This window comes from Carassius auratus, chromosome 37, assembly GCF_003368295.1.
Source record: "Carassius auratus strain Wakin chromosome 37, ASM336829v1, whole genome shotgun sequence".
NCBI classification, from domain to species: Eukaryota; Metazoa; Chordata; class Actinopteri; order Cypriniformes; family Cyprinidae; genus Carassius; species Carassius auratus.
This window is the reverse complement of record NC_039279.1, coordinates 12,842,903-12,854,637: the sequence shown is the minus strand read 5'-3', so window position 1 is coordinate 12,854,637 and position 11,735 is coordinate 12,842,903. Positions and strand designations below refer to the sequence as shown.

Genomic DNA, 11,735 nt, shown 5'->3' with positions numbered 1-11,735 from the left:
ATACATCTTATAGAAGGAAAGATGCCCCCTTAAGAATGATGAGAATTTTATTTTAAAGTAAAACATGTTTAGATATGAGATATAAATAAATATACATATTTGCTAGTTGTTATAGCACATATTGGGGTAAAAGGCCCCCTTGAATACACTTTTACAGAATGTATGAATCACTTTTGATACAGTTCTTACTAGTATTTTTTTATGCGTTGTTATGTATATATTTAACATTGTATTTTTATCAAATTCAAAATATATTTTTATAATGACAACCCTCAATTAACCTATAGGTTTTAATGAAAACAAAGATGTCAAAATGTACATGTAATTTATGGAAATATAAAAAAATAAGCTCATTAACTAGATACAATAAGCATGAAATATATTTATTTTTTTACTTCCAAAAAATAAATACATAATAATATATATATTATTTAAAAATAGCGTAGCCATTCACCACAAGCGCTACGATGAGATTTTATGACTAATTGCGCTATCGCTATCTGTTGCGAAATACATCACTGAACTCACTCAAGTCTCGGAATCCCTCAATGATAACATAGGCTCTTCTAATATGACGCAGGGGACACTTAACAGTGCGCAGTTTCAACTCACACGTGATTACCTCGAGCTTGCCGATGATTTGAAGACAGCGACCGTCGGGAACAACATTTCTGCTAACTGCTCCTTTCTATTTTTGCATTTTTTTAAGTCGAGATGTGATCGACATTGCATTGGCAAAACTCAGTTAATATTTATTCACCTGTGTTTAGATAGTAGGCTATTAATAGGCTGTATTTTACTTGTGCCACGCCGTCTTATAATGCTCTCGAACACCGAAAAAGAGTTGATTGTACAGATATGGGACAAAATGATTCCAGTGGCAGAAGATATTGGATCTGAGGCTCTTCTAAGGTATGCTGTCCTATACTGAACAAATATTGGCTAACAGACCAAACCGACGTTTCTGTAAAATGTTACTTTTCTATGAAATTATACTAAACTTGGTGTGAGCTGCTCTGAGTTGAGCCTTGATAGTCCGCCGCTAGTTTTCTGATTCTGAATATCAAAATTCTTTACAATGATTGATGGTCCTGTCGTTGGCTATTTGGCAGTTTCCCACGAGTAATGACGCAAGCAGCAGAGAGGGAGGAAATACCTTGGGTCTCGTGCCGTCTGTGTTTCGCTGACCTTGTTTTTCTCCCATGTTACAGGATGTTCACAACGTTCCCCAAAACAAAGACATACTTCTCTCATCTAGACATCAGCCCCCGTTCGGAGCATTTGCGCTGCCACGGGAAGAAAATCGTCCAGGCTTTAGCCGAAGGTGCGAGGAACATAAGCACACTTACTACAACGCTGGCACCGCTTAGCAGGTTCCATGCCTATCAGCTGCGAATACATCCAACAAACTTCAAGGTGTTCATGTAATGTCTGTCTGTCCACTTTAATAATGCAGTAGCCTACAAATGCAGTTGCTTTAGCTCACTAACGTAAACTTCTCATTTTTCCACCCCCAGCTTCTCAATCATTGCATCCTTGTGACATTAGCCTGCTATATGGGTGAAAACTTCACACCTGTTGCACACGCGGCGATAGACAAGTATCTTTCGGCATTCTCAGCGGTTTTAGCCGAGAAGTTCCGATGAAGACCCCTCCGAAGGCACATGGGATGGTCCTGATCATTCTGTCTTTAATAAATAAATAATACATGTTTTACCAAAGTATGTGTTTCTTTGTTATTTGTCCTCATGTAATGCCATGGAATAATCAATAAAATCAAATAAAAAAAATCCCTCATTGTACTCTTCTCTGTTGGCGCCCTCTGTGGGATCATTACACTTCCAATACTCTTCTTGTTTTCATATAACATACTGTACAGTACATTAGCTTAGTCGTTTTAACGGTGATGCTGTACTGTCTGTATTTTGCCTTCCTAATACAAAGTCCTCATTAGGTACTTGATGCAAAAGGAAAGAAATCAACCAATGACGACAGTGTTGCAGTTGATCAAAGCCGCGATGTTTGATGTGGGTGTGTTGCTGTCCAGACGTTAAGTGCTGAAATCTTGGCTGAAGTCCAAAGGAAACGTGACGCTCTCCGTTGTGCTGAACGGATTTAAACAGCACACCTGTCGTTACCTGTGGATCACATTGATACTCGAATAGTATATTAAATGAAATATGTAGGATTTATGTGATAATAAACTGAATGTTTTAAATGCACAATAACCAGGTTTATATATTTATCATAAATAAATCCCATTTGTTTCAATATTATACGTTTTAACTAATTTAATTTAGCTGGTTCCAGTCTCATAATTAACCACATTTCAGGCAACACTGCTAAGCAGTTTGAATAAACACGATTATTAAAATACGATTATTAAAATATAATTTAAAAACTCAAATAGTTAACAATTAACTATGCCATGATTTTTTTGAGTGCAGAAATCTTTCTTTTCATTGGGCTGACTAATAGGCAAGGCATAACTTCATTAGTTTTGTGTTAAAACTGTGTAATCCAAACAGATGGAAACATGGAATTCAAAAACATAAATCTTAAATTTAGACCTAAATACATTTGAATGTATTTTTGAGTGTTTACAATAAAGCATTTTGGATCTTCAGCAAGGGAATTTTGGACATTAAGTTTGCATCAGCTATATTTCTTTTAAAGTTCTGTAAGGCATGAGAAGAGGGAAGGGACATGGAAGTGGAAAATCATATGATGTGGCCTCTGGCCTTTGTGACACAAAACTACATGCAACATTCTTGTAAGTTAGTAAAATTGTGAATATTAGCACTTCTAATTGTAGAATATTTCATTTTAAATGTAGAGACCACTCAATGGATGAAATTGTATCAATCGTTTGTTTTTCAGGAATGCATTATAAAGTCAAGTACAAGATTATTTTCTTGTTCAGTCAATGAATCAATGGTACTGCCTACTTAGGGCTGACACAACAACAGACATGAACTTCTCCCATGCAGCTTGGATGTCTGGGGTGAACTCATTTCTCAAGTGTGTAGCGATCACCACGGTCAGACACTCACCTAAGAGCTGGAAGACAAGTTGAGAAAAGTAAAGCACAGCTCCAGCATTATAAGCAGCATGATGCTTAGAGATGCCAACCTGGAAATTGCCTGGGTCGACTTGCAATTTTTCTGAGTGAAGCTCGCTAAGGGACGTGTAGGTGTTTTTGATATTATCCATGTTTTGAAAGCTTTAACAGTCCCGTGTGTTGCGACCTTTGGGTTAGCCATGATTGCCTCAGCATTAGGTTTCCAAATCCATCAAAGGAAGTCCAGGGGTAGACAACCAAGCATCTTAAGACCAGACAATCAATACAGGAATATCAAAGGCATTGAACATGCTAATGGTTAATTACATATACATCCCTTGATGAAATACACAGGGGTAAAACCAGTACTGATTACCAGGGCCCAAAGGAAGAGAAGGCCCTTGAAAAGTCATGGAATTTATATTTTCAAGGGGGAGGGGCCCATTAGGACTGCCTATGCATAGGGCCCGGGATCTTGTGCAGCGCCCCTGGAAATACATCCAATAAAATATATCAGGAAAAAAAAAAGCCAGAAATAAGATTACCTTGCCAAGCTCACATGGCCCACCCACTCGAGTTTCGCAAATACACCCTGTATCGAAGCGTGCTCCTCAGCTGTCCATCAATGTCTGTTTGGGGATGGGTGTCTGTGTTACTGTAGGCTTCCCAATAGCTTAGGATACCCCTATATATATTATTTATTATATTTTATCTGCACTATTGAAAGATGCAATGACTACCTTTTTTATTTTTATTTTTTTATACAGATTACATATATTTTTTTATATATTTGATGGATTACTTTTCACCAGTAATTAGTTAATTGTTTATTAGTTTGTTTTGCATTTTACACATGCAAAACATGTATGACTCACTTTCTTCTGTTGAACATAAAAGTAGCTACTTTGAAGAATGTGGGTAACCAATCAGTTGCTGGTCCCAGTTGACTTGAATATGCAAATAAATACATACATACATAGACATACATACTGTACTATGGAAGTCAGTGGGGGCCAGAAACGGTTTTGTTGCCCACATTCTTCAAAATATTGTATTTTAATAGAAGAAAGAAAAATATACATGTTTGGAAAAAACTTGAGGGTGCATTCATGATTTTTCTGTGAATTATCCCTTTAAGTTAGTAATAATTATACAGCTCAGAAAGGAAAGAGCAAAACTTAGTAGTGTATCAGAATTCTAATGTATTTTGATTGGGCAAGATAACATCCTTGCGAGGGACTTTCAACAGACAGGTGCTCCAGTCATCTAATTTTAACAATAGAGTACTGTGGGCCAAATGAGTGTAGAGGCCAAAACCGGGAAAAGAGTTTGCATTGAAGCACTTCCAGTTTCATGACCATGAAGTCAATGTTTTTTGTTTTGTTTGTTTAATGGGTTTTTGGTTGAAAGTGTGGTCTGTGGTTAACACAAGCTCAAGATATTTTCACATTTTATTCTGTGACATAAAGTACATCATCAATACCACTTGTAATGAGTCATCTTGAAACTTAAAAAAAATGTCTTGTGTTATGTATGTATGACTTTTTGATAAATGTTCTGGAATGTTTGACACAATGATGACAGTTTTCAGTTTTGGGTGAACTATCCATTTAATGATACACAATGATCAGTTTAAACGCATGGCTCAGGTGCGTGTCAATTCCTCTTTATTGCATTAGACCAAAACATGTTTTCCCCCATATGTTCGAGGATTTAATGATACTGTCTGCACAGGGCAGAGACGACAACAGCGAGGAACTTCTGCCAGGCAGCCTGCACCTCAGCTGTGAAAGAGGTACCCATAGTCGCCGCAATCACGATGGTCAGGCAGTCAGCCAGCAGCTGTACAGAAAAAGCAGAAGACGGAGGTGCAACAGCTGAGTCACTGGTAGCTTTTAATTAGCGTCTGACTGCATCTGTGTGAGTTTTATATGATGCTGTGTTTGCATACCCTAAAGTTGTCAGGATCCACGTGCAGTTTCTCGGAGTGCAGCACGCTGAGTTCGGCATAGGTTTTCTTGATATCATCCATATTCTTCATGGCTCTGTCAAGCCCATGGAGCACAACAACTCCGTGGGCTGCCACCTTTGAATTGGACATGATGGCCTCTGCATTGTACAGGTTTCCAAAACTGGTGAAGTACCGCTGGGTCCAGGGATACACAATCAAGGTCCTACAATACAGTATAATATATAACATACAAGTTAATAAAAATAAAAAATAAAGAAACTGACATCATTTAGCCTGTGATAATGATGAGCATAATAAGATGCGCACAATACCTCTGCAAAGCTTTGGGGCCAGCGTCCTCATAATTCAGCTTGCTGAAAATGTCCTGGATGTAGGCACGCTCCTGGTCGGTCCACACAACCATGCTGTCGGTTTATGATTGTTTTTCTCCGTTAGGAATAAGAATCATACCTTTCCACTCTTGTCCACACTATTTATATCATCGGGTTGCATCGCCAATACAAGAGCGCTCATTTGATTGGCTGGAACTTCTGGTGGGCAGGACTAAGCTCAGTGTAGGGATTCTGCACGTTTGCATCGCTCTTGAAGTTAGACAGCGTTTTAATGTAAGTGGCAAAACACTTGTAGCATAACATACACCCCCTCTTTATGTAAAGTAAAAAAACATATTATGATGGTTAAAAAGAGAATCAGTATTGCTTGGCAATGATAATGTCTTTGCAGGTTAAACCATAAACATATAGGATTGTAGAGTAAATCTTTATTTAATTGTTTAAATCCTTGGGAAATGTGACTTTTAAAGACCATCAATTATTGTTGTGATCTGCAGCTCCTGGTTATCTTATGCACATACGTACGTATAAAACGACTCTGCCTTATCTCTACTCACAGACTCTCCTCTTACGTAATCTCAAAATGAACTGCCTGTAAAAAATAAAATAAAAAAATCAAGTCTCATCAAATACCAAATTAAAAGGGTGTGGCCACTTTATCGATTCACCAGACATGCACTATTGCAGAGCCAATAAATGAAATAAATGATTTATAAATCAATTCAGAATAAAAATATTAAAACAAATCTGAATAATTAAGATCTGTGCCCTCAGTTCCTGTTTTTTTTTCCCTTCTACACTATATATGCCTTGTAACAAAAAACAAAAAACAAAAAAATGTACATATGTATTAATAATAATAATAATAATAATAATAATAATATATTGATAATATATGAATATATAATATATTCAATATATAATATTATAAAATAATTATATATTGTGAACTAATAATATATTTAAAAGTAACAATAGTAGTAAAAAGTACTACTAATACATAATATATAATAAAAATAATTATTTTAATTTTTATTTAGTAATAATAATCATAATATTAATAATAATAATAATTATTATTATATAATATAATTATTTGCCCTTTTATTTTTTTATTACTTTTTTTTTTTACAACTTTTATTGGACTAGATAAGCAGGTATGCATGAGTCATGCATGAGCAAAATGGACCGTTTATTTATGTATTTATTTTGTAATACATTAGGTAAAAGAGTGTAAAATAATTTTGGGTGCAGAAAGCACATGTGAGCATAACGGGTCTAAGATCTATCATCTAAACTAACTAATGTACTGACTTCATGAATAAATTCTTAGTGAAAACATGTTTTGGGGTTACTTGAACTGAAGATGCGGTCTCGGATTGATTAGGATCTGCCCATATCTGTTTATGTCTTTTGACTCAAGCGTGCACGCATGTAACATCACGTTCTCCCTTAAACAAAAAAATGGGCATCATGTCAATTTTCAGTGTTAACTGGCAGAGGTTCAATCTGACACGCAATTAGGCTGTATCTTGGGTGTGCCCACTCAACTACAAACGCTTAAAAAGAGGGCCAACGTTAAGGTGGATAAGTCATTTGACCCAAGCACCACTGCTCATCGATTCAAAATGAGCCTCTCTGCTAACGACAAAGCAACTGTGAAGGCCTTCTGGGCTAAGATCTCCCCAAAGGCTGATGATATCGGAAATGAGGCGTTGTCCAGGTAAGTCAAATCTGTTTTTTTTTTTTTCTATAGAATGTCTAATGCTTATTTTGCAGATATGGCTATGAATAAATTGGCTTTTCTCCACTATTTTTGCAGAATGCTCTATGTCTACCCTCAGACCAAGACCTACTTCTCTCACTGGAGCGACCTGAGCCCCAATTCTGCTCCTGTGAGGAAGCATGGAAAGAAGATCATCGCTGGAATTGGTTTGGCTGTTGAGAAAATCGATGACCTCTTTGCCGGCCTGCTTACTCTTAGCGAGCTGCATGCCTTTCAGCTGAGAGTCGATCCTGCTAACTTCAGGGTAAATATACTGCTGTGTGTCTGACACTTTATATTATTAATTTAGCCATACTTTCATATATTGCATTTTGAAGTTGTCTTCAAAATTGGTGACTATTGATCTTCATTTAACAGATCCTGTCCCACAACATTCTTGTGGTGTTGGCCATGCTCTTCCCTGATGACTTTACACCCGAAGCCCACCTGGCCATGGACAAGTTCCTTGCAAGACTGGCCTTGGCTTTGTCTGACAAATATCGTTAAGCAGTTTGATATTTGTTAACGCCGTTTGAATGTTGTTTTGTCAGTTTGGTCGACAACATGTCAATAAAAACAAACAAACCTGGAGTCAATCATCCAGTGCTTTTGGTTTCCCTGACGCAGAGCAAAAACAAAATTAATTTGCAATACATGCAAATCTAAAACACAAATCTATTTAAATACGGGATCATATGAATTCCGTTAGAATTGTGAAACTGTTTTATATCACTAAACTAAATAGCAGACAGGGCTGTGAATTAAAGTTAAGCCTGTTGCTTGTGCAAACCATTAAATAAATAGTTTTGGCACATCAGGATAGGCTCAAGCTATGATACCCTTATCCATTCTGTTTCTTTGTACAAAGAAGACGGTCAAGGTTTATTTCGAGAGTATATAAGGAGGATATTGCAATAAGATTTAATATATATATTAATTACATACTTTTACTTGTTCTTATACTTTTACTTTATAAAATGTATTTTAAAAATACATATATATTTTTATATATAATAGATTTTATTTATAATATGTGTCTAATATTTATATAAATATAAGATGCATAAAAGCATTAAAATATAGTCTGTAATTTGAGAAAAACAAACAACAATAACAAAAAAAACATAAATTAGTAAGAATGAGGTCAACTGCATGAGACACACCGGCAGCTTTGAGTCACATGAGTCTTGGATGGAGCGTTTACGGTCATTCAAACCTGATATCTTGATCGTCTGAAAAAAAAAAAAAAAACCAATACTTTATCAAGGAGCCGCATGCACAAACACCGGAAGGGCAGACGGGCATGCTACAAACTATTTCACATAAAGTTAGGTACTACTCATGATCACATAAAAATAGTGTAACATTTTACTGAAATAATTAAATACATCCACTGAGCCCTTGTGACAACTTAACTCTTTATTTTAAGGAGCAATTCTCACAATTAATTAGCATGCATATGACAGTTGTAGCATATTGGCTGTTTATTACTACATACAAAACACATATCAATGCCTTATTCTGCATGATAACTTTAGATCACCTAATCCTTCCCTACACCTAAACTTAACAACTACCTTACTAAGTTATGATAAGCAGCAACTTAGCAGTTCATTGAGGCAAAAGTTGTAGTTAATAGTGAGAAGCTTAAAATAAAGTGTGACTATATTTCAGGGGTGTCCAGTACTGTTCCTGGAGATCTACCTTCCTGCAAACAACCAACTCATTAAGAAGTGTCTGGGGAAAGGATAGGGAACCCTTAAAGTGATGATAAAGTGGACAGTGGACTTGATTTGTTTGGTCTCTACCAAATATACTATACTATACTATAAATTGCAATACTGACACACAGATAATATAAGAATATGAAATAGACTGTACTGTAGACTACAGCTTGAGATGAGCAGGCTCTTTAATGTAAAACATTATCAAAAGACAATTAACTGACATATACTGGGGGGAGAAAAAAGATAAAGTGTTGGTCATTGTTTATAAAAGTCAAAAATACTAATTCACAGTTTTAAATGCAATATGTGCTGTTAGATTAGACATTAGTGTCCTGATGCAGTTAGATGCTGATGTGCTCCAGTATCATTTCAGTATAACTCGTATCTTCTCATCTCCAAGCAGAAGTCTGTTAAAACAGTAAAGTAATAGTGTGCTGTAAAAAAATAATTTCTTAGACCTCAACAATGAATGGCAGATTTGATATCAAGGCAAACTGACCTCACAAGAGCAGCTGCCACCAGACCTCCCCCTATCGGACCGACCCAGTAAACCCAATGATAAGCCCAGTAGTTAGCCATCAGTGCAGGTCCAAAAGCTCTCGCAGGATTCAAACAGGTGCCAGAAATGTCTCCTCTATTAAATAAAATAACATATATATATATATATATATATATATATATATATATATATATATATATATATATATATATATATAAATTTATATATATATATATATATATATATATATATATATATAAATTTATATATATATATATATATATATATATATATATATATATATATATATATATATATATTTATTTATTTATTTATTTTTTTTACAAAGCAAACATGTTATTATAATTTTTTTTTTTCAGACTCACCCTGCCAGAATATTGACAATAACAGTGCAGCCCACCATGAAGGGCACCAGGGGACTCTTGCTCTTTCCATTGACAGCTCCCAGCAGCACTACCATAGTTACTAGACAAGTCATGGCCATTTCAGCGAACACAACTTTGCCCAGCTGCTCGTCAGATTCAAGAATAGTAAAGGCCGCTCCAGTAGCATTCATGTAGTTCTTGTGTGATGTCATAACCTTCAAAATATAGATTTTCTGTTGTTGAGCAGTGTTTGGGGTTGTGGGAAGTAACAATGTTATGTTACATGTATGTGTAATAAGTGCATTCTTGTTCACACCTTTGACATTGCAGCTCCCAGCACACCTCCAATAAGCTGACTGATAAGGTAAGGAATAACCATCGTCAGCTGAATTCCACCACATAACCAGATAGCAATGGTGAATGGAGGGTTAAAATGGGATCCGCTAGAGAGGGTAGAGAGAAAAAAACATTCAGGTGAAACGTAAACACTGGTGGTGGACGAGGAGATAACCACTGCCCATGTAAAGCGCTTTGAGTGCTTCGAAAAGTGCTATATAAATGTAAGGAATTATTATTATTATTATTATTATTATTATAAACTCATTTGCTTTCAGAAATGGATACAGAAAATCACTTTTGGTACTCAAAAATCATTTGGGGTCCTGAAAATTCTGGCAATAGTTTTGAATATAATACAACTGAATATAAATGTATTGTAAAGCATAAAGCAACTTAAATAACAATAAATTAAAATTAATATCTCTTTTGATATTTGATATTACACAATAAATAAATGCAAAAAAAATTATATATCTATATAAATCTAAATCTAAATCTAAATATATATATATATATATATATATATATATATATATATATATATATATATATATATATATATATATACAAAGTATTTTAGCACATAAATAATTACAACTTTTAATAAAAAGCAAAAAAAATTAAAAAAAAAGCTAACAAAAGCTAAAAAAAGCTAAAAAAATAAATAAAAAAAAGCTAAAAAGAAAAAGAAGAAGAATGCTTACCTGATTTCTGCCATACATGCCACCAGCACAGCCACTGCCAATCCATGGACAAGTGCAGGTTGTAGTCGTCCGGCTGCCTCCACATTTTCAATGACAGACACGCAGCCGATGAAGACAAAAAATGTAGTGCCGACCAGCTCGGCAACACATGGCTGGATTATTCTCTCGTACTTGCCCAGAGGTTTGGGTTCATTCTTCTTTAGCAAAGTTTTGTCCAGCTCTTCAAGCTCTAGCTTCTCTGCCTGCGCTGACATTGTGCACCATCCAGTGCATTGAGTAACTCTGTGACAGTGGCAGAGGGAAGCACTATGATAACAAAGCCAAACTAACTTGTTCTGCCATAAATCATTCTTTTATCCCTGAAAGGTCTGATATATTATCGTAGGGCTATATGAATGATGCAGCAAAAAATACAATCAAGTTTTAGGAGAAAATTTGGAAAGAATAGATTTGGGAAGAACAGTAAGGTATCCAAGCACAATTACAGACCTTTTCAGGTTGGATTTAGATTAGTGCATATTTATTCCCTTACCAGATTCACATTTGGACAGCATTGTTTCCATTATTATCTCTGTGTTATTGATCTGCTTGTCAAGTGTGTGATAACTGACTGACCTTGGGTGGAAATGTAATCAACCCACACGGCATTATAAAACAACATACCGACGCTCCAGGGTGAACTTTGAGCTGCAGTGTGGTATGTAAATATGTTGATGGTGGTATAAAAATACTATTAATATGATCAGGGGTTCATATATTTAACAAAAAAGAAAAGACAAAAAAAGTGGTGTGAGTGTGTGTATATACATGGGGTTTATATTATTATTACCATCTATATATATATATATATATATATATATATATATATATATATATATATATATATATATATATATATATATATACATGGTGTACATGGTTATATGTTGACATTGACATGCTTCAACCCC

At 35.3% G+C, this 11,735-nt stretch overlaps 4 protein-coding genes and 1 pseudogene across 4 annotated transcripts; 2 read left to right on the top strand and 3 right to left on the bottom strand.

Moving 5' to 3' along the window:
• Positions 1 to 575: 575 nt before the first annotated feature.
• hbae4 (hemoglobin alpha embryonic-4) lies at positions 576 to 1,790 on the top strand. The gene is made up of 3 exons (XM_026222884.1): positions 576 to 912; positions 1,212 to 1,416; positions 1,518 to 1,790. Exons 1-3 carry the CDS (start codon positions 821 to 823, stop codon positions 1,644 to 1,646), a joined length of 426 nt encoding a protein of 141 aa, XP_026078669.1. The 5' UTR covers positions 576 to 820; the 3' UTR covers positions 1,647 to 1,790.
• Positions 1,791 to 2,931: 1,141 nt separating this feature from the next.
• On the bottom strand, positions 2,932 to 3,680 carry LOC113056502 (hemoglobin subunit beta-like; annotated as a pseudogene).
• A 972-nt stretch (positions 3,681 to 4,652) lies between these two features.
• Positions 4,653 to 5,657, bottom strand: LOC113056257 (hemoglobin subunit beta-2-like). Its single transcript, XM_026222883.1, has 3 exons — positions 5,345 to 5,657; positions 5,013 to 5,235; positions 4,653 to 4,903 (listed from the first exon to the last, which is right to left on the bottom strand). Exons 1-3 carry the CDS (start codon positions 5,434 to 5,436, stop codon positions 4,775 to 4,777), a joined length of 444 nt encoding a protein of 147 aa, XP_026078668.1. The 5' UTR covers positions 5,437 to 5,657; the 3' UTR covers positions 4,653 to 4,774.
• Positions 5,658 to 6,931: 1,274 nt separating this feature from the next.
• Positions 6,932 to 7,722, top strand: LOC113056547 (hemoglobin subunit alpha). Its single transcript, XM_026223320.1, has 3 exons — positions 6,932 to 7,088; positions 7,188 to 7,395; positions 7,509 to 7,722. Exons 1-3 carry the CDS (start codon positions 6,994 to 6,996, stop codon positions 7,635 to 7,637), a joined length of 432 nt encoding a protein of 143 aa, XP_026079105.1. The 5' UTR covers positions 6,932 to 6,993; the 3' UTR covers positions 7,638 to 7,722.
• An 807-nt stretch (positions 7,723 to 8,529) lies between these two features.
• On the bottom strand, positions 8,530 to 11,336 carry aqp8a.2 (aquaporin 8a, tandem duplicate 2). The gene is made up of 6 exons (XM_026222882.1): positions 11,318 to 11,336; positions 10,786 to 11,067; positions 10,059 to 10,185; positions 9,743 to 9,957; positions 9,357 to 9,491; positions 8,530 to 9,264 (listed from the first exon to the last, which is right to left on the bottom strand). The coding sequence occupies exons 2-6, from the start codon at positions 11,037 to 11,039 to the stop codon at positions 9,222 to 9,224; spliced, it is 774 nt and encodes a 257-aa protein (XP_026078667.1). The 5' UTR covers positions 11,040 to 11,067; positions 11,318 to 11,336; the 3' UTR covers positions 8,530 to 9,221.
• Between the last annotated feature and the right edge of the window lie 399 nt (positions 11,337 to 11,735).

What these genes read in the sequence shown, in the direction of transcription:
- LOC113056257 (XM_026222883.1), bottom strand. Translation starts at nt 5,436, where the DNA reads ATGGTTGTGTGGACCGACCAGGAGCGTGCCTACATCCAGGACATTTTC. An exon ending in GGCCCCAAAGCTTTGCAGAG is followed by an intron (nt 5,236 to 5,344) that starts GTATTGTGCGCA and finishes ACTGTATTGTAG; the next exon opens with GACCTTGATTGTGTATCCCT. An exon ending in TGGATCCTGACAACTTTAGG is followed by an intron (nt 4,904 to 5,012) that starts GTATGCAAACAC and finishes TTTTCTGTACAG; the next exon opens with CTGCTGGCTGACTGCCTGAC.
- hbae4 (XM_026222884.1), top strand. Translation starts at nt 821, where the DNA reads ATGCTCTCGAACACCGAAAAAGAGTTGATTGTACAGATATGGGACAAA. An exon ending in GGATCTGAGGCTCTTCTAAG is followed by an intron (nt 913 to 1,211) that starts GTATGCTGTCCT and finishes CCCATGTTACAG; the next exon opens with GATGTTCACAACGTTCCCCA. An exon ending in TACATCCAACAAACTTCAAG is followed by an intron (nt 1,417 to 1,517) that starts GTGTTCATGTAA and finishes TTCCACCCCCAG; the next exon opens with CTTCTCAATCATTGCATCCT.
- aqp8a.2 (XM_026222882.1), bottom strand. Translation starts at nt 11,039, where the DNA reads ATGTCAGCGCAGGCAGAGAAGCTAGAGCTTGAAGAGCTGGACAAAACT. An exon ending in ATTGTCAATATTCTGGCAGG is followed by an intron (nt 9,492 to 9,742) that starts GTGAGTCTGAAA and finishes TTTATTTAATAG; the next exon opens with AGGAGACATTTCTGGCACCT. An exon ending in GTGGCAGCTGCTCTTGTGAG is followed by an intron (nt 9,265 to 9,356) that starts GTCAGTTTGCCT and finishes CTGTTTTAACAG; the next exon opens with ACTTCTGCTTGGAGATGAGA.
- LOC113056547 (XM_026223320.1), top strand. Translation starts at nt 6,994, where the DNA reads ATGAGCCTCTCTGCTAACGACAAAGCAACTGTGAAGGCCTTCTGGGCT. An exon ending in GGAAATGAGGCGTTGTCCAG is followed by an intron (nt 7,089 to 7,187) that starts GTAAGTCAAATC and finishes CTATTTTTGCAG; the next exon opens with AATGCTCTATGTCTACCCTC. An exon ending in TCGATCCTGCTAACTTCAGG is followed by an intron (nt 7,396 to 7,508) that starts GTAAATATACTG and finishes TTCATTTAACAG; the next exon opens with ATCCTGTCCCACAACATTCT.